This window comes from Varanus komodoensis, unplaced genomic scaffold, assembly GCF_004798865.1.
Source record: "Varanus komodoensis strain SLA01 unplaced genomic scaffold, ASM479886v1 scaffold78, whole genome shotgun sequence".
Taxonomy (NCBI): domain Eukaryota; kingdom Metazoa; phylum Chordata; class Lepidosauria; order Squamata; family Varanidae; genus Varanus; species Varanus komodoensis.
In genome coordinates, this window is record NW_025336455.1 from 2,279,479 (window position 1) to 2,300,109 (window position 20,631).

At 62.3% G+C, this 20,631-nt stretch overlaps 1 protein-coding gene across 1 annotated transcript in view; it reads left to right on the forward strand.

Annotated features, from left to right (window-relative positions):
- Positions 1 to 7,609: 7,609 nt before the first annotated feature.
- BOP1 (BOP1 ribosomal biogenesis factor) overlaps positions 7,610 to 20,631 on the forward strand; it is a 58,531-nt gene continuing 45,509 nt past the window's right edge. Inside the window, exons 1-2 of the mRNA XM_044453251.1 lie at positions 7,610 to 7,648; positions 7,754 to 7,870. Of these exons, the coding sequence (XP_044309186.1) occupies positions 7,610 to 7,648; positions 7,754 to 7,870 (156 nt within the window). The remainder of the gene's footprint in view (positions 7,649 to 7,753; positions 7,871 to 20,631) is intronic.

Below are 20,631 nucleotides of genomic sequence, written 5' to 3' on the forward strand. Positions count from 1 at the left end.
AGAAAAAGCTCCTCAAGGAGGGCTTTTTCAAAACCCTCATTTCAGTGGAACTTTTGCCCTGTATTAGGGTTAGGGGTGTGCTCCAGGGTAGGGTTAGGGTTAGGAAAACGAGGTGTCCTGGCACGATTCTGAGGGTTGGAATGTGTTTAAAAGGGGTAGAAAAGATGAGCTGCACAGAAAAAGCTCCTCAAGGCAGGCTTTTTCAAAATTGCCTTATTTTCAATGGAACTTTTGCCCTATATTAGGGTTAGGGTGTGCACCAGGGTAGGGTTAGGGTTAGGAAAACGAGGGGTCCAGGCATGATTCTGGGGGTTGGAATGTGTTTAGAAGGGGCAGAAATGATGAGCTGCGCGGAAAAGGCTCCTAAAGGTAGGCTTTTTCAAAATCCCTCATTTCACTGGAACTTTTGCCCTGTATTAGGGTTAGGGGTGTGCACCAGGGTAGGGTTAGGGTTAGGAAAATGATATGTCCTCGCATGATTCTGAGGGTTGGAATGTGTTTAGAAGGGGCAGAAATGATGAGCTGCGCAGAAAAAGCTCCTAAAGGCAGGCTTTTTCAAAATCCCTCATTTCACTGGAATTTTTGCCTTGTATTAGGGTTAGGGGTCTGCACCAGGTTAGGTTTAGGAAAATGAGGTGTCCTGGCACGATTCTGAGGGTTGGAATGTGTTTAGAAGGGGCAGAAATGATGAGCTGCGCGGAAAAAGCTCCTCAAGGAGGACTTTTGCAAAATCCCTCATTTCGCTGGAACTTTTGCCCTGTATTAGGGTTAGTGGTGTGCACCAGGGTAGGGTTAGGGTTAGGAAAACGAGGTGTCCTGGCACGATTCTGAGGGTTGGAATGTTTTTTCTATACTCAAACCTCAGTGTTCAAGTTTGATTGCGGTGTTGGCACTGTGCGATGAATCAGTGGGTTTTGTGTGGCAGTTTGGGCACTCGGTCTCTCAAAGGTTCGCCGTCACTGCTGTGAAGCATGGCACCCCGCCCCACCCCATCCTCGGCTCCCCAGTCTCTCGCTGGTGCAGCAGGTAGCCAGGTGGGCCCAGCTGGGCAAATCCCCCCCCCCCCGTTCACCCTCCCAGGCCTTGCTTGTGCGTGCCAGTTGGACCATCTCTCCCCTATTCAGCTGTGGGTGAGCTGAGGTCTTCCTGTGCCCTGGTCAGCATCCAGAAGCAGCACTGGAGGCCTGGAGGCAAACTGGTGGGGCCGCCACCAGTCCTGCAGTTCAGCGCAGGGCCGGAACATGGCACAGGTGTTCGCCGGCTGGGCTGCGTTCCTCTCACCTGGCTAGCCCTCCACCCCGTGCTCTCCCCCTGCTTCCCTTCATTCTGCTGACTGGCCCTCCGGTTGGAAGGTTTTTCCAAAGAAGGAGGCCCGGAGCTCTTCCCCATCCCAGAGCGCAGGACAGGACCGAGCAGGCTCCAGTCACAGGGAGCCGGGCTCCGGCTGAACGCCCGGACGAGCGCTTGACCCAGCGAGGCAGCGGGTTCTCCCACACAGGAGGTGTTCGGGATGCAGCAGAACAGCAGTCTGGGCGGGATGGTTGAACTTGGAGTCCTGTGCTGAGTGGGGTCTGGACCTGACGTCCCCTTCCAAGCTTAGTGCTCTCTGACACCTGTTGAACTGCTTTGCTCGCTCGCTTACCCGAAGACACATTTTCAGGGCAGGACCCAGGTTCGCCCTCCCAAGTCCTGGGAAGGTTTTTTCCAAACAGGTCCTCCAGATGGCAGAGTCACTTGGCCGGGACACCCAGAGAGCGCAGCAAGACCCCTGGAGGGTGCTGGCACAACCCCACCCACCTTCCAGACGGCCGGGAAGCCTGTCCCAGGTCCAGGAACATCACACCACGTTCCTTCTGCAGGATCTCTTCAGCCTTTGTGGAGTGAGCCTCTCTCAGGATTGCCGTCCCGCTGAAGAGCTGCCTTTGCCGGCACAGGCCTCCCCAGTGCCCGCACAGTGAGCAGCTGATGCAGAGCAGGAGCACCCCGGCCGGGTGCCACGGAAGCCCCTGGTCCACCGCCGCTGGCACCGCTTGCTGTGATGCTCCTGGTGGAAGCCCAGCTTCATTGGCGTTGGCTTGGCATCGCCCCCTCCCGTGCCGGTGAGGACGTAGCCCTGTCGCAAGGAGCACCCGGGAGGACGGACCCATCCCATCACGGGAGAGTCCTCACCGGCTGCACGAGCTCCTGGAATGGGCTTCCAGCAGCCACGCGTGATGGGTTGCTGCATGGGAGGGTCACGTCCCCCGTAAGACGCTCCCCGTGGCCTCGTGCACAATCTTCCGCCGCTGTTGCGCCAAAGGGGCCGGTTGGCCTTGACTGACGACATCAGTGCCAGGACAGCGTGGGCGTGCCTCCCCGGGGACGGGGCCGTGGCACCAATCAGCCTCGCCTCGTGGCTCCAGGCCGACCTGGGGCAGTGGCTCCCAGGGCTCGCGGCATTGACGGTTGCAGGCACCCCGTCCGCCGGGCTGTGAATGTGGCCACTGCAGCTCTGGCCCGTGCGTCTTCCAGCCCCAGCACAGGTCAGCCCAGAAGAGGCTGGCGCTTGCACATTCGCTGGAGTTCTTCCCCACTCCGAGCAGCCCAGCGGAGCCCGCCCGGCGTCCCTTGGATGTGCTTCCAAGATCCCAGTGGATGCCCTGAGGAGACCCACGGGTGGGAGCGACGTCCAGGTGCAGCTCTTCCAAACCTGGGTTTCCACATCGGTGGACCTCTTTGCTGAAAGCGCCTTCCTCAGCTCCCAGACTGGGCTTGGCCAGGGAGACGTGGGAAGCGACCCAGTTCCCACTGCCCCTGCTGGCGATCAGGAAGCTGGCAAGGATCTGGAGGAGAGGCGAGCCCTGCACCCCAGCCTCCTCCGCCTGTCCAGCCGTGGTTGGTTCGGCTCTCTGTGGGGCCAGACGTCTTCTCCTGGACCACGGGGTGATCCTGCAGCAAGGCATCGGGACCGCCCGCCTCGCTGCGCGGGGGTCTGCCAGCACGCCCGGACCGCCCTTCCCTCCCCCGACGTCCTGCGACTGAACACGGGGAAACCCCTGCCGGGCAAAGCGGACCGCTTCCTCTCTTTGCAGCCTCCGCCCGAGTGGAAACCTTCGCTCTGTATCAGGCCGTTAATCTGTGTTCAGTTTGTATTCACCCGCTCTGTTGTGCGCTTCCTCCGTCCGTGTGCTGCACCTCAGAGACCCGCAACCAACCTGCACTAAGGTGGCAGCCTGCTTGTTCCATTGGATGGCCGGCAGCTTTCCGCAGCATTCCCGCATCTGCTGTCCCGTCGATTCGCAGGAGATCTGTGCGGTCTGGCCCCATACCCCTGTTTCTCCCTGCCGGGACGGAGTCCGTCGGTGGTCGCGCAGGCTCTTGCACAGCCCCCTCTGCGCCGTCGGCCCCCGTGGACTTAGGCCTCCGCTCTTGGTGGCCGTCACCCCAGCCAGGCCGGCGAGTGGCGCTTCATTCCGGCATTCCTCGCTTTCTTACGCGTGAGGAGGTTCTGCAGCTTGCCAGACGTTCCTTCCACGTGTCGCGCTGCAGTCCCGTCGTCTCGGTGCCGCTCTTCCCACTCCGTGCAACCCGGTGGCGTCGGCCCTGCGCACTTTGGACTCGTGCAGGGCACTGGCACTCAGCCGGTCCCACACCGAATCCCCTTGCTGCTCCCAGAGACTCTCTGCTGCGTGCGATGGGTGGCTCGGGGTGAGTGGACCGGCCCTCGGCAAGGCCACGCACTGAGTCGCCCGGACCATCAAACCGGCTTGCCGGCTGTCCGGACTGCAGACCCCTGAGCGACCAAGCGCGCATCCCGTCAGAGTAGTGGCAGTGCCTGTAGCAAGGCGCGCTGACACCCCTGCCGCGTCTCTGCACGGCGGCAGCGTGGCCCCCCGTCGCCCTCCATCCGGCCCTGCCAGCTCGACGCCTGCTCCAGGTAGGCTCCCTCTACTCAGCCGAGCAGCGCTCTTGCCGGTCCTCTGCCGCCGACAGCCGCCCTCCCGTGGGAGGCAAGCTCGCCGGTTGCCGCGTGTGTGATGCACAGAGACCCCAGAGAAGAAAGGGAGGTTGCCTGCCTGCCATTGACGTTCCTGGAATGGTCACCTGTGCGTGCGCACGGCCCACCCACCGGTCCCACGCCGGTGCTGAGAGCCTCGCTCCCTGTGGCTTCCTTCCCACCGCTCCCCTACCTGGATGGTGGGGGCCAGGCCCTTGCCGGCTTTGCCTCCTCGGTTCTGAGGCCAAAATGTCAGTCCCAGGAAAAGCGGCCCCTCCGCCCAGGACATATCTAGGAGGGGCTCCTGCCCAGAGGACTTTAGCTGGGAAAATTTTCCCACCAACGGCACCCCTGCAGGCGCGGAGCCCAGAAGGTCCCTTGGCACAGGTGCAGGCAGCTTCCTGGGAAGCACCCTGCCTGTCCCTGGCAAAGGGGCGTGGTGGGGCCCGGGGAGCCAGCTGGTGGCCCACGGGGGATCCTGTTGGCCAGAGGTTCCCCGCAAGAGCTGGAGGAGGTGTGCGGGGAAAGGGAGGCTGGCGCTCGTGCACATCCCAGACGGGTCTGTCTGGCCGGGGAGCCCTCCTCCCGGTGCATGCCAGGGTGGGGAGCACGCTGCCCGCCCCTCGTTCGAGTGCATCTTCCTCTTGTCCGGCTGCCTGCCTAGCCCAGCCTTGCATGCAAACGCCCGGCCACAGGAGGGTTTTTACGCTGGAACGACGGTGGCACAGCTCTGCAGATGGAACCTGAAAAGCCGGGCCTTGTTCCGCACTAGGTCCGTGTGCTGCCTCAGGGCTGCGTTGCTCCTGCTCTGCCGTTGACGCGGCTCGCTGCAGGCGAAGTGAGCTCTCCGCACCACGCGAGGTTTCTGTGCTCCTCCTCTTGTCACTCGCGTTGCCGAGTCAGCCGGTGCCGGCACCGTGCCAGCCTGGCTCGCTCGCTCGGGGGTCCCGGCAGAGGCAGGCCCTTCTTCCCGGGGCCTTCCTGGCTGGCGTTTGCGCTCCGTTGGCGCCGCCTGCTGCCCCCTGGCGGCTGCCTTGCCCGCCTCCCTGCGCAGGGCCTGCTTTTCTCGGCTCGAGGCAGCATGGCCCCGCGGCGGAGCCCGCAGGCCCTCGCCGAGAGCGTCGTCGCAGCAGTAGGCGATTCCGAGAAGAGGCAGGCACGACAGAGAAAGAGTGGCAGAAGAAATGCCGCTCCAGGCTTTTCGTCAGGAGGAACGTGCCGTGCTTCGTGGTCTTTTTGAGGAGACCTGTGTGGGGCGGCCGCGAGCAGCTTCGTGCCGCCGGCAGAGCCCTCCTGCTTCGGGGTGGCGGCGCATCAGCTGCCAAGTGCGCTGCTCAGGCTGCTTGGTGGCGGCGGAGGGTGCGCCGTGGCGGCGGCAGCTGGCGCTCTCTAAACAGCCCGAGGCAGCGCCCTGCCCTGGCCGCCTTCCAGGCCTGGGGCAGGGGAGCCTGGTCCATCGGTGCAGCTTGCGGGGCGCGTGTCAACCCAGACCTCCCGTCCCCGAGACTGGCGGAGAAGCGATGCTCCGCCGGGCCGCTGCGGTGCGGAGTCGCCCCTCGATCTCCGCGGCCTGGGCTCGCCGGCTGTGGCTGTGCGCGGCACCGGAGGCCCATGCGCGCGAGGGGCTCTGCTCCAAGGCCACGCAGCGCTGTGAGGAAGGAGAGCAGGGTGGGGGGAGAGGGGAGAGACAGACAAAACCTTCTCGATGCCAAAAGCCTGGGAAAAAACTTACCTCCGATCAACTCTTTTCAAAGACTTTAATAAAGCCTTTGTTTTCACTGTAATCCCATCTTCTCGTTGGCCCTGTGCTTTCCAGGCCCCCAGCCCCACTTTCTCCCCTTGGCCAAGAGAGTGGGAGTCGGGGGGGGGGGTTCCGAGGCCCGTGCAGTGGGCTGCACACGGCAGAAGGGGATCACACGCCGTGCGGAGTTTACTGCTCCCACGAGGGGTGTTTTGTGGGGCTGCTTTTCTGATTATTCCGTCAAGTCCTCTGGTAAAGCCCATCGCAGGCTGGGTCCCCTCCGAGCGGAGGAGGGCAGATCTCTTTTCCAGGAAGGATGTGCAGCCTCGCCTGCACCCGCACGCCAGGCCAGTGCGTGGGTGCAGTCTGGACCGCCAGGCCGTGGGCTGGAATCTGGCAGGCCGGCTGGGGCCAGATCCTGTCCCGTCCCAAAGTCCCAGTGTGGAACATTTTCCTCGTGGAGCCCAAGGTGAACGCGAGGACAGAGGAAAAGCCCTGCTGGATGAGGCCGAGGGCTTCTCTAGGCCAGTGTCTTTTGGCTAGTAGTGGCCACCAAGATGCCACTGGAAAGCCCACACGCCACGAACAAAGCCGGCTTCCCTGGTTGTTCATGCGCCCAAAACGGGAACGCGGCAGCCTGCCGCCTCCAAACAGAGGGTTTATTTAGCTGTCCGGAGCAAAGACTGCGGGCAGGCCAGCCCCTCTGGGTCCCTGTGAAGTGCCGTTCAGTCCAGACCCACAAAGTGGAATGGGCGGCCTGCTGCGCTGCCAGTGCCGGCTGTGGAGCGGCCGAGGTGCCCCCTGTGACAGCCGCCGCAGTGGGTTCCGGAAGCGCAGTGGGAAGGGAGCTTCCCCTCGCCTGCCCTGAACCCCTGCCGGCCAAGCCCGAGTTCTGATATTCTGGTGAGGGGGAGCAGCCGCTCAGGCCGTCCGCTCTTTTCGTGGCCACGTGGAGCTGTAGTGGGGACTGCTTGGTAGCTGTGATGCCGAAGGCAGCCGGCCCCCTGGGTGCCGTCGCTTCACGTGTGACCACGAGAGAGAAGATTGTGCACGCACAGCCCGCCATTCTCGTTGTGACGGTGACTTTGCATTCATGGCGCGCCTTTCTTCCTCTTAGAAGGAGCACAGAGCGGCTCACACGGTCCTCCTCCATTCCGTTATACCTTAACAACAACCCTGTGAGGTAGGTTGGGCTCCGAGCGCCCCGTTGGCTCCATGGCTGGGTGGGGACTAGAACCCAGGTTGGTCTCCCGAGTCCCCGCCCTGCGCTCTTGACCGCTGCGCCACCCTGGCTCTCAGCTCCTTCCTTACGCTGCATCAGAGCCGAGAGGCAGAATGCGGAGTAACGGGCACATGCGCCTCTGAATGCTGAGAGAAGCAAAGTAGCTTTTGTTTGGACAAATCCAGCTTCTTTCCAAACATAATACAGGACTGTATCCTTGCGCTGTGTCACATTCACAACTTGTATTCAAAAAATTTAAAGTCGGGTTCATGTTTCGGTTCGGACAGATGCTTCCTATTCCGTACTGTCCATTCCCCCCTACAGTCTCAGAGCAGGCTGTGGCCATTGTTCCAGAGGCTGTTCTATCCTGACATTAATGTGAAGCAGGAAAGGGGGAAGCAGGTAGGACCCAGGAAACGCCCTCAGCGCAGCTCCTGCCTGCTCTTCGCGACCGGCCTCAAGCAGGAGGCGCCTGGGGTGGTCCGTGGAGGGCGCCTTGTGCTGTGCTCCGGAGTCCCAGCACGGCTGCACCGGCGCACCACCGCCCTCCTCCCCAGCTCCAGCTGCCTCTGCCCGTGCGCGCCTGTCCCCGTGGCGCTGAGCCTCGGAGGGGGCGAGGCCCACGCGAGGCTCAGCGGGACGGAAGAGCCCTCCCGCCGGTGTGGCGCTGATGGGAAGGGTTGTGCGTGCCATCGCGAGAGACGGCACCGTAGGTGGAACTGCAGTCAGGAAGCCGGGTGGGAGCGGCTCGCACGCACATCCCCTCCTCTTCCTGAGCAAGAGCTGTAACGGTGTCTGCCGTCTTGTGTTGCAGGCTGGAGAGGCTTCTGCCGAGAAAGTGCCGTTGGGCCAGACGTCCGAGGCCACTGAAACTGGCCAGCCGGAGTCTCCCGTGGAGAATGAGTACGCCGAAGACAGCTCTGACGAGGAGGTAAGAGCCCTGCCCGCTGCTCTCGGGGCAGCGGTGGCCTGCCTGGTGCTGTGGTGCCAAGCGAGTCAAGGGACCCCCCTGCCTGTCTGCAGGGCCTGTGGCAGCCTGAACAGTGGGGGCCGCCCGCGTGGCGCCTTGGCAACAAGCGCGTTTGGTGTGGCGTGAGCGTTCCTGGGCCGGATCTCGGTTCTTCCGGCACACAATGTGCTCTCCTGGCCTCCCCATGTATGTGCACCTGATTAGATGGAGAGATTGTAAGCAGATCGGAGGGAAAGGAAATGCAGAACGCTTAGACTCAGGCTGTTCACAAAGCAGACATCTTCAGCCTTGCTAAGCTAGTTAACCCATATGCTCCCCCACCCCCGGCCCAAAATCCTAATTTGAGCCATAGGTGTCTTGACGAACAGTAATTCAGTGGTTTCATGCTGTTGGCTCCCCTAGAAATTCCTTTGCCCAAGAACGGCCCCTCTGCAGTCAGAGAGGGACTGCGGGAAGGCCGAAGTCTTCCCCCACTGGCTTTTGAGTAGTGCCGTGCCCAATGTTGGGCTTGTGCCAGGTTGTTCTTTCGTGCAGAGAGTGGCCTGTTTGTCTGTAGAGGGCGCATTGCTGGCACAGGGTGGGACACCCCGCACGGGGCGGGGAAGCCAGGGAAGGCATTGCTTGCAGCCGGTGTCCCTGTGCCCGCAGCGGCCTTGCCCAGGTAGACGTGGGGCTGGGTTGCCCCTGAGCCTGTGGCGGGGCCTGGCCGCCTGCCTGCCTGCCTGTCTCGGCGCTACAGCCGGTGCTGGCTGGGGAGTGGCTGTTTGAGCTTGGAGGGTGGGTGCTCTCTGCAAGCGGGGGGCAGCCCAGTGGCCGTGGCCCACGCGGGAGCCATCGCTGCACAGCATGGGCTGCACTTCGCTGAAGCCGCGCGGCTCAGGGGGCTGCGAAAAGCTGTTCCCAGGCTGCTGATGGCGGTAGATGATCTCCCCTGCCGGGAGCAGTAGGCTGGGAGCACCCGTTGCCGGGGAGGGCATGTTTGCGCTCGCCTTCCTCATGGTGTCCAGCCACCGTGGGAGCAGAGTGCTGCGCTGGAAGTGCTTCTCGCCCCGTCCAGACCGGTTCTTCTCCTGCCCTTTTGAGCAGAATGGCTCCACAGTCAGAAAAAAGCTGGAGGAGGAGGAGACTGGCTCCTTGTTTCCTGCAGGAGAGGAAAATCTTCTGGATCTGCTTTTGGGTCGGTGCGCGTGCTTGGTGCGCACTTCCCCACACGCCGCTGACAGCCTGTAGTCTGTACTGTGCGGGTCCATGGGGGCAGTTTCTTCCCACGGTGTCCGAGGGAGGGAGGGGGAGAGAGTGACTGGTCGCGGGGCGCACCGCTCGCCTCTGGTGGCAGCTGGACTGCCGGTGCGAGGGGGCCCTCGGGGCTGAATGCGGGGGCCGCCCCTGCCCAGAAAAGCCAAAGACAGCCTGCTTGGGGCAGGAAGGTCTGATTACTTTAGCCGGTGCCTGTGCTGTGCCAGAGGGTTTGTGTTGGGTGGAAGGGAGGGAGGCAGTCGTGCTTGTGACACCGAAGAGGCTGCATCTTTCGCAGCAGTTGGCCGGAGGGGAAGGAGCCCTGACGGGCTGGAGCACTGGGTGGAAACGGCCAGATTAGATTGCAGCCCGGAAGGAGGCCTGTGCAGCGAACGCAGGAGAGGAGGCCCTCCAGAGTCCCTGATACTGGAAGAAGGGTGACGGGCCGGGCAGCGCCATCGCGGAGGAGGGCCTGGAGGCGACACGAGTCACGTGTGAACTCTGGATGTGCCTCGGCCGCAAAATTGCCAGACCCTCTCAGAGCTGGGGCTGCAGGAGTCATTATGCACCGCCGAACAGCTGGCGCTGCGTCATGCAGAGGATTCTGCGTGCCCAGCAGGACTTTGTCGAGTGGAATAAGGCTCAGAGCAAAATCGCGGAAACGGCAAGAGCGGCCTTAGGAAGAGTAGTCCGGGCAGAGACCTGGCTCGCGTGGCACAGCGGCTGGCCATGTGTGACCGGCCGTGGCCGATTGCCATGCCGTCCCAACCAGGGCCGCTTCCCTCGGGGCAGTAAACTTTGCTTGCGTGACCCGCATTGGGCTGGCGTGCCAGCAGAATCCTGGAGAGCAAGAGTGCCGTGGCTTGCAGGGGCTGGGTAGCGAGCCGCTTGGCGGGAGCCGTGGGGCGCGGGCTGCGCTTCGCCCTCTCGCTGGCGCTGCTGCCGGAGGCGTCCCCGGCCCGTGCCCGGGCAGGGCTTCCGCGCAGTCCAGGGAGCTCTGCGGTTTTGCTGCTGCTGCCGCTTCAGTTATCACCGTGTTCGCCGGCCTCTTACACGCGTGCACTCCGGGCTGCCCTGCAGGACACGTTTTGCCTCCACGGTTTCCTTGCACGTTTCAGCCACCCAAGGAGCTGGGAGTGGAGCGCGTGAAGCGCATGGGAACGGTCAGGGGAGGTTCCCAGTCACCCATAGAGGGCATGTCTCTTGAATGTGCCCCCCCGGCAGCTTTCCCCTTTCTCCGATGCGATTCAGCCGGCAGCCAGGGATTCAGGGCCCGGCCGCCGTGCAAGCAGCCTCGCCTTGTCGGTCCGGTTCTCACGGCGCTTCTGCGCTCCCTTTGGCAGCTGGGGCAGACGAGGGAATTGACCATGCAGGACTCTTCATGCTGGACAGCTGCAGGTGCACCCTGGTGAAAGAGCACCCTCCAAAGCATTGCCATCGCCGCCGTGCAATTTTCCAGGGGAAGAAAGAAAAGAAAACTCTGCCCGCTCTCTCGATCTCCCCATAAAAGTCCAGTGGCAATGTGAAAGGGGCTGCGGCCGGCGATGGTTCTGCCACAGAGGAAACTGCGATACTGGCTGGGAAGACCTGGAGGAAAACCAGCCCCGTGTCCCAGCACTGTGCTCTGTACCATGAATGGCCCGCCTTCTATGGCTTCGGGCTGGGCAAAAAGCGAGTAGGCCCAGCGGTCCTCTAGGCACCTTCAAGCAGGGCGAGCAGAGGGGGAGCCATACGCCGGAGGCAGCAGGGCGGGGGCTTCCCAGGCTCGGTGTGGCGCGCCCCAGTCGCCATGCGGAAGGAGGGCCTAGTTAGTGGCTGGGCAGGCAGGTGACGCGGGGGGTGCCAGGGCGAGGCGCTCTCGGTTGTGGTGGAGTCGGAACCCTTTTGGAACTGGCTCCATAGGAAACGCTGCAGGACGTGCGGAAGGCATTTGTTCTTCGGTTGAGGCAGCCAAGGCAGCCTCGCTTCCTCTGCACACGTGTGCGCAGCTGCTGGGGGTACGCGCTGCCGCCTGCACGCGTTCCCTTGCAGCCTGAGCTCTGCAGAGCAAGGTGGGCAGGGTCTTGGCCCTCCGCCTGCCTTAGTCTATAGCCTGTCATCCGTCCCTGTGTTCTGTGCTGGCTGGGGCTGATGGGAGTTGTCGACCCAAAGCACCTGGGCGCCTGCCCTTGTGTAGACCACGCAGTGGCTTGGCTAAGCTTCTGGAGGAAGACGGTGATTCGGGGTTTTCTGTGGGGGGGTTCGAATGGCATGGAGCCCTGGAGACGAGGGGACTGAATCTGGAGTTCGCTGCTCGGGGATCCTGAGCAGTGACTTTTTGCCGCCCTGCCCTTCTGGCCCGGCGAAGGCTCGCACGCGGGGCATCTGCAGACTGGAAGCCCACCTGGTCTCCGGCGAGAGCTGCGGAAGTGCTGGGTCTGGAATAGAGATTGAGAGTGTAATGAAATATATGGCCATACAGAACGTATGCTTGTGTAATGTCTCGATCGTAACCCCGGGACGCAGCTCTTTCATGTAGGAATCCAAGGTTTTTCCCTCCCCAGCTGTTCCCATTTCAGGGTCCCAGTGGGGGGAGCACTGATTCAGAGCCTGTTGACATCGGACTGGCTTCCAGGGGCTTTGTTCCTGCCCCGCTGTAATTGCACTTATCTCTCCTCCAGCGGAGCCTCAGGGCTTCTGCTTCGTGCGTCCCGGCCGTGTTCATGGGGAGCGCTTCTCATTGCACGGTGACCCCGTTTATCTGCAGATGAAGCCGTTCCCTCGGAGCAGCTTCTGTTTCTAGACTCTGAATCAGACGCGCCAGTCAAATCATCACGGCCCATGTATGCGTATGGCGAACACGGCAAATAGGGATTTTAATCGTGATTGCTCTTTATGAGGGTGCATTTTGTCCATCACAGAACCATACATAGAGCAGAGGAGCTGGAAGGGCCACCAGGTCCAGCGCCTGCTCAGCACGTGACACCGGTGCTTCTCGTAGGGGGGAGCCAGCAACCCCCCCGGGCCATCCGTCCCATTGTCATCCTGCTGTGACGGCCGGGAGCATTTTCCTGCTAACCGGCCGGCATCTGGCTTCCGGCCTCCTGAGCCCGTTACCCAGGGGTGATCCAGGAGCGATCCTGCCCTGCCCTTAGTGACGCCCCTGCCTGTCCTGTCCTGGTGCAGTGCCACGTGTCTCCCCTCCATCTTCACTTCTCGTGGCTCAACCTGCCCGGCTTGCAAATCAACCACCTTTGAATCGGGAGCTCTTTGCCTTCAAGCAGCAGAATGCGGTGACAGCCTTCTCCACGGAGCCAGTCGCCCTCTGAAGTCGCGCGGAAGTGGAGGCTGTCGCACATTGTGCGGAAGTTCATTCCGCGACGCGACCGTGCTCTGTGCGCCGATGCCCTTCCTCTTATCTGTCCTCCGTCTCCCGCGGACTGACGTCCCGGGGTGGCCCTCCCGCGCTGCTGCGAGCAAGGGAGACACGCTTCCGCTCCGCTTTCTCCACGCCATAATTTGGGGCACCTCCACGAAGTCTCACCTCCCCTTACTTTTAAGCCAGACAAGCACTGCGGTTGCAGCCTTTTCCCAAGGAGCTCCGGTCAGTCCTTGGTGGTTTTAACTAGCCTAAAGAATTTGGTGATTCTGGTCCATTCATGAGCAGTTTGAAGAGCATTGGCTCTCTCCAGTACAGGTTGCTGTGGGGCCCTGTCGTGTACATCCCCCCACTGTTCCCTTGCCTTGCGTTCTTTCCGTCATCAGTGAGCACAAGAGAATTCCCCCTCTGATTCCCTGACAGCTAAATTTGCTCCGGATCCTTTGGTGAGGGACCGTGTCAGAAGCCTTTTGGGAGTCCAGCTAAGCGTCCCCTCGGCCCACGTGAGGCAGGCCTGTTGGAAGGCGGGTCCAGGGCCATTCGGTGTCCAAAGGGGAAAGCTCCAGGGTAGCAACGGTCCCTGAGGGCCATGGGGGCTCGCATTTGGGGCTTCCCCCCATCCCTACCACAAGCGGGAGAGCTGTGGGTATCGCGGGCGGTTCCTCCCCGCTGCGGCGAGCGTCCCTCCGGTGGTACGAGGCCGACGGCAGCCAGGGAAGGCCCATGAGTTGCAGGCGAACGCAGCTGGGTGGCAGCCTTGGAGTGCGTCCTGCCGCCTCACCTGCCCTCCGAGGGTGGATCTCGCTCTGCCCCTGCCCCTGCCCCTGCCCCGTGGGGGTGTCAGCGCCAGCAGAGCCGTGGGAGCCACGGATGCAGCGCAGGCCTGTGGCGGCCCCTGTCCACGGTTCTTTCAGCCTGCGCGTGGGAACGGAGGCCAGGGCTCCCTGCGCGAGACGGAGGGAAGGGGGCTGGGCCTGGGGCAGAAGCAGGCAAGGGGAGCCTCGGCCGGGCTGGCAGAGGCTTCGCAAAGGAGGCGCGGCGGTGGAGGAGGAAGGGTGCAGCATAAGCCAGGGTGTGGGGCGGGGGGGAGGGCAGGGAGGAATGATGGGAGGCTGAGAGATGGAGAGCTGCACGCCTGAGGACTAGCAGCTTGCTCATCGCGTGCGAGGCGGTGAAGTCACAGTGGTAGCAGCAGGGCAGGAGAGTGAGTCAGTGGAGTGCGTCTCCGGCCCCTGTCCCCCCCGCCTCCTGTGGAAAAATTTGGACTGGCTGCCACTGCAGACGGGATGCGGGCCCGCTGAGTGTGCAGCGTGACTCAGACTGGCAGGGCGAACGGTGAGCGGGCTTGGCAGAGTCCCCTGGGCCCGGGGGGCGCGCAGCCACAGCGCCGGCGCTGGGGTGCGAGGGCAGGGTGCGCAGGTGCGCAGCCCCGTGGGCACGGCTCTTCCCCCTCTCTGGCTAGGCCTGCTCCTCTCCTCTCCTCTCCTCTCCTCTCCTCTCCTCTCCGCCGCCGGCCTCCTGGCGTGGGCTGCTGCTCCCGACAGGTTTGCTGTGCCTGGGCTCCGTCTGCACGCACCCCTCTGCCCTCTTCCAAATGAAACGGCGAGTGGAGATGTTTTGCTATGAGGTCATGGATTTAGAAGAGGAGGGGAGCCCTTCCAGGTTTGCAGCCCTGTCCAGCTGGATGATGGCTCCTGCAGCTGTGCCCTGAGCAGTCCAGCCGAGGCAGCAGCGAGCGAGGTCGGCTGGCAGGGGGTTCTCCTGCCGGGCGCTGCCGCGACAGCAGGAGCCGTGCCTTTTACGCGAGGGGCGGTGGGGGCTCGCAGCCCGCTCCTCCTGCTCCGGGCGTGCCTCGCCTGTGAGGCCGAGCGCTGCCTGGCAGCCTCCCGTGGCTCGATGCAGAGGGGCCCCTCATGGTCCAGCACAAAGGCCCTTCAGGCGCCAGCCCAGGAATACGGGGAGCCCTCCAAAGCGGGAGGCCAAGGTCTCTTCTGGCTGACGCCGGAGTGCAGGACGCAGAATAATCAAGTCAAGCTGCGACAACCCAGACTCAGGCTGGGCATCGGGGAAAGCTGGAGCCAGCTGCCCGGAGAGGTGGGGGGCTCTCCCACATTGCAGATACTCAAGCGGAAACTGGGCAGCCTCTGAGTGGGGTGGTGTGACTTGGTGTCTGCTGGCCGGACCCCAGTGTTGCCTGCATGGTCTTTTATTCTTCCCTTCCCTTCCCTTCACGCACACCACGCCCTGCCCTGCCCGGTTCCTCCCCCACAACCCCCCTTCCAGATGATGGGCAAACTGGCCTCCTGGCCGCCCCATGGATGTGCAGGGGAAGCAGAGGCGGGCAGACGCGTACGGCTCGCTGTGGCCTCCGCTGGCAGCGGAACTGGGCTTCCTTGCGTGGAACGTTGGGCCTGGTGGGGAGCGGGGGCCGGCTTCCTTTCTGGAGCACGGCCGCCCAAGTGCCAGGGCCGCGCTTGGCCCCCGCTCAGCAGCCCGCCGTCCTGCAGCTTGTGCTCCCCCCCCCCCCCCGCCGGCTTCTGCAGGCTCCTGACTCCCTGGAAGAGCAGCAAAGGGCAGAGCGAGGCCTGCGCAGCTGCCCCCGTGCTCGGCAGCACAGACTAAACTTCCTCCTCCCACTGCGCCGCTGCACAGTTGGCAGCAGCCAGCGCTGGGCCTGGCGTGCCGCCCGAGCCTCTCTCTGCCGCGTGTTCTGGGAAGAGACACAACAAAATAAATTGGCTTCCTGGCGTGGCCCGGCTGTCCTGGATGAGGCGGCTGCGCTCCCGGCCTCGTCTTGCTGCAGCGCCCTGGCCCTTCTCCTCGCATCCCCGCTTGGCCGCCGGAGAGGAGCTGCCGCCGCCGCCGCCGCGGCCATCGGCAGCGAGAGTCGAGCAAAGCGAAGCGGCCGCCTGTGCGGAGAGGTCCCCACCAGGCTGCGTGTCAGAGCGGGGGGAATCCCAGCCCCTTCCTCTCGCGCCCCCTCCCCGCCCCCGCCGCCTGCCGGCACAGCGCTCGCCTGCTGCCCAGGCCCCCCCAGCCCCCAGCCGCCCGGAGATGAATGGCTGGGAGCTGGAGAGGCTGTCAAGGCCTCGCTGGGAGGAAGCAGTTTGGGGCTCTTGTTTGGTTCTGCTTCCTCCCGCAATGACTATTCCATATGTCGGAGGATAATGAATGACGGCGCGCTGAGTGCTCCGCTGTGCGCCAGCGGCTATTCCAGGCCTACTTCCCTCCGACGTGGTGCAGCTGACCGGGGGGGGGAGGGGGGAGCACAGCGGCCGGCTGGCTGGCTGGCTGGCAGGCAGGCAGGGCTGAGGGAGCTCTTCTTTCAGTAGCTGATTAGCTGAGAGCGGGGGGGGGGGGGGTCCCTCGAACGCGCTGCTGGCGGACGGCTCCTGAGCTGCTCACACCGGGAGTGCACACAGCTTCCCAACCCGCCGGTGCTCACAGCTGCTCCAGCGCTCCCTTCGGCAGATCACACTTCGCTCGCTTCTTTTTTAAATCCAGAGGTGCTCCTTTTTCTGCAAAGGAATCCCCAGCAGCGTACACGGCTAGAAAACAAGCACATTACAGCAGGAGGGGTGGGAACCACGGCGCACAAACCGGCCGGCCTAGAACCAGTCTGAGCTGCACCGCGAGCACCTGGCATATCGGGGGCACTTTGATCTGGTCCTGGGGAGAGCAGAGTCGCTGCCCTGCAGAGAGCAATCCGGAGGCCGCGTACCGTCTCGTAACTGGTGCGTCCTGGCGGTTGCATTCGCGGACGGGCTTCCTCTGAAAATGCCGATACGCGGGCAGGATGGCATGGGGGCAGGTAGCCCGTCCAGGGCACCAGCCCTGTGCCCTTCCGGGCTTTTAAGAGGATCGCCAGCACCTGTGCCACAGCGAGCCTCCAGACTCCATTCAGAACTGTTGTGCCGCGACTCTGTCTAGGCGGGCGAGTCGGCGCTCTTGCAGTGGAGGGATCTGAACTGGGTGCAGGGGCAGCTCCACACGCAAAGGAGCCCTGTTCCTCCTCCCCGTCCGCAGCGGGTGAGGATGTGCCTCTGCTGACCAGCTGAAGCTCAGTGCAGGCAGGCCTGGGATGCTGCTGCTGGGCACTTCCTTTGACCGGAAAGCAGGGGGGCGGTCAGCCTGGTCTAGATGGGGTTGCATTCCCCTGAAGGAGCTTGCTGGTTCTCCTCAGCCATCCTTGTCACTGAGGCTTGGAGTGTCTGTCTGTGGACAGGAATGGCTTGGTTTCAGCCATCCAAGACCTGGTAACCTCTCAGTTGGGTTGCTGCCGTGCAGTCCGCTTGTACAGAAGGCAGCAGTCGGAAGAATAACCAGGGCCAGTAGATCTGGCTGCCTCAGGCCATTCTGTCTCAGTCCACATTCCTCCCAGTCCAGTTCAAGGTGCTGGTTCTAACTTGCTGAGCCTTGCACAGCATGGCGCCACAGTACCTGTTGGAGCACCTCTCCCGACCTCAGCCTGGCAGGATACAGGCAGTCCCTGGGTTACGAGCATCCAAGTTGCAAACAACCCGTGCTTCGAAACGAGCTGCCATGAAGCCTGTTAACCTAAAAAGTTGAGTTAAAGATCTGTGGAAAATCTTCATCACCATAGCGAAAGAGTGAAAGGGGAGAGGGGCGCCTCCAAAGCACTCCCATAGAAAGAGTGGGGGGGGCCTCTGGAGCATGCTTTCTTACCCCATCCATCTGGAGAGGGAAGCCCTCTGGCATTTCCTTGGCGTGCAGAGGAGGCCCTGGTGGGCTTGGATGGGGAGGGGGCCTAGAGGCAGGTGCAGTTGTGCATGTTCACGGGGGTCCTGTGCCCCAGCCCCCATGAACGTGGAAGGCCAGCTGTATGTGATCAGACTTGGATACTCACTCAGCTTAAAGGTGTTTAAGGAGTGGAGCGTGTTTGTCACCCGGGGACTGCCTGTGTTATGCTCGCCCGCCGAGGCCTTCCTCGGAGCGCCAGCCCAGGGGTGCCAGCGTGGGAGTGGGCTTCCCCACGGCGGCCACATCTATGCAGCAGCCTCCCAGCTAGCAGCAAACTTGTCATCTTTGTAGTTCCCGGCAAAGACAGCCCTTCACGCTGAGCCTGTTAAAGATCTACTTGGCTACCCAGGGGCTTGAGGGGATTATCCATCCCAGGTGTTCTTTAAACAGGGTCATTCTTTGTTTCAAACATTTCAGTGCTTCGTTGATTTAAGTAATTAATTTGTATTCCTCAGCCACTTGGTCCCACCAGATCCTCTAGGTGGATTACAAAGCAAAATCAACATACTGAAAACATCAACATAGTGAAAACATACATGCAAATAACAATATACATAAAATTCAGTAAGCCAGTAAACAAAAACATGACAACACCATTTGTAACAATATACACAACACAACATTATACAGCTGAGGGTAGGAGAGTAACATAGGAAGTTAAAACCATTCTAACACTCTATAAAATCCCATTCAAATTTACAGGAGATGAAATCAGTTGTTTAAATGTCTGCACAATAGTGTTGTCCCTGCGTGGCGCCAGAGAGATTGCAAAGAAGGCCCCGGCGGACTGTTCTCGGGAGCTGTTCCACAGGAGCGGGGTTGCCACTGAGGAGGCCCCCTTCTGTTCGCCGTCCTCTCGCCTCCTTCAGGCAGGCCTCCAAGCCCTCACTTCGGGGCCGGGCAGGTGCATTTCGGGAAGATTTGATTTGGGAGCTGTGGCTGTGGGGTGTGTAGAAATGGCACAGCAGTCTATTAAAGGAGACCAGCCTGAAGCTCAGCCGGCGCAGGGTGCAAGGGCATCCCGTTTTGCAGTCCCTGCAAGCGCCTTTCCCCAGGCTTCCCTGACGGACTGGAAAGCACCCTGCCGAGGCCCCGGAGGCAAATGACAGGGTATGACGGGCAGCGGGCGCGCCTTGTCCCGGGCCTGCTCTTCTCTCTCCTCTGTGGGAGGCGCTTTTCAGTAACGGAGTCCCAGCAGTCTGCGGAAAGTAGGCTCCTGCTTGAAGTAATTCTTCAGATATGCTTCGAAGGTGCACGGAGTGCGTGGCCAAAGAGCAGCTGCAAAGCAGGTGCTTCCTTGGGAGGCCCGGAGAGTTGTGTGGGGAGGGCTGCCATCTCCTCTGTGGCTTCCGCCAGTGGCTGCCAGCACTTCCCAGCGCGATCTGGGAGGGCAGCATTGTTGAATCAGATTATTAGGACCGCCGGCTTCCTGTCGCCCTTTGGCATCAGCTCTCTTGCATTGGCTGCTGCCGCTGCCGCCTATGGAAAAGCCGGTTGCCGCGAAGGCAGTGGGTCGTTGTGGCACCACACAACCCGGCCTGGGTTTGGAAGTGGCAAGAACAGTTTTGGTGGCTGATTGCAGGGGGAGCTAATGGAGGGGCGGGCGGGGAGGCGCTGGACTGCTGCCGGAAGGAGGGCGCCTCCCGGTGCCTCCTGGTCCAGTTCATGGGCTGCCCCCGGCCAGAGACCCGCCTGCACGAGCTGAGGTGGATGCGGCGGTGTGTACTGTGGAGAAAGTGGATTCATGGAATCATGGGGGAGAAGGGCTGGAAGACGCCAGAAGGCCATCAGGTCCCACCCCTGCTGTTGCAGGACATCCCACTCAGATGGCCACCCAGTTTCTTTTTGGATGCCTCTAGTGTGGGGTGGGAAGGACAACCCCCCCCCCATCAGAGTAGAGCGTGGGGGTCTACGGGCTGGCCCTGGGCGATTCAGGGCTTCAGGCAAAGGACGGGCATCGTGCAGGACACAGCTGAACCCGGATTTTTCCCCAGTGCGAGCTGCCGTGTGGGCCACCCGCGTGGCCTGCTTGGCAGGGCAGGTGCACCGCGGAGAAGCCCGCCAGTGGCTGCGCGTCCTGCCTCCTCGGCCTGCCCGAGCCTCTTCCACTGGGCTCCGGGGACAGAGTGCTGGACAGGAAGGCTCTTTGGACTGATCCGGCCTTGGGGGTCACCTTACGTTCTTTCCTTATGTGGGGGGTTGCTGAAAGACCGAGCACCCACCTGCACAGACTCCATTCCCACATTGGTTGCGTTTAGCAAGGGCGAAAGGTGGGAGGCCGAGGCCGACCACCCGTCGGCGTGGAGGGAGGGCCCCCCGCTCTTTGCCGTGCCTTCCTCCCGCTGCCCTTTGGTGGGGGCGCCAAGAGGAGCCTCCCAGGAAGCCCCTGGGGCCGCCAGACACTCCCTCGCTGTGGCTGCGGTGTTGCAGCCATCAATGGAAGACGCGTGGGCTGGCACTGGGCTTTCTGGGAAGAAGCTTTCGCTCTTGCGGAAGCAAAATGTGTTGGGTGGTGAGCACAAGAAATCAGAATGGATCCTGCAGAAGCAATCGTCTGTCGTGATGGCACAGTAATTAATGCAACAGCTTTAGGGCGAGATTGTGGTCCTGGCCCTGTTCTGGAAAGAAGGCAGTAATGGGGAGGGAGCCTCGGGCCCGAGTGTGGCGGGCCCGGGTGAAGACCGGGGAAGAAGGGCTGCTGCCTGAATCTGGAATCTATTAAGCAGGATTCCCCTAAATTTGGAGGTGGAGGCCAAAATCGTGGAAAAACCACGCTAGCAGATTGGGGTGGCGGGGGGGAGGGTATTTCTGGTAGGCCCATTTGCTGACTCCACTGCAGAGAGAGCAGGGCACGGGCCTCCGTTAAGGTGCCTCGGGGAGTGTGGGAGACGGGGGTGCGGGCCTCGCTGCGCCACCACGGAGTGGGTGCCAAGGGAAGCCTGGCGTACCCTCTGCTCCCCGGCTGGGCCGGACCACAGCTCCCTTCGCCTCCGACCAGTAGACGTTCACGAAGCACCGGTGAGCTCTGTGGTGGGAGCGCTGGTCTTCAGGACCGATGTGCCGGTTGACGGAGCGGGGCGTGAGGAGACGGAGGGCGCAGGCCGCGGCTCACGTGGGCCGGGGGGTGTGGGCAGCAGGTGCAGGTAGCCAGGGGCACTTGGCTTGAGGGGGACACTGAGCAGGACTCCCGCTCGGGCGCTGAGGGGCGCACACTGGGTCACGCCTGATGGCGCCTCCTGTGTTTGGGCAGGGAAGCGGTTTAGAGGCACAGAGCACCACACATGACGGGCTGGACATGCGCATGGCGGGTATGATTATGTTGTGAGCCGCCCCAAGGCTTCGGCGAATGGGGCGGCATAGAAATTTT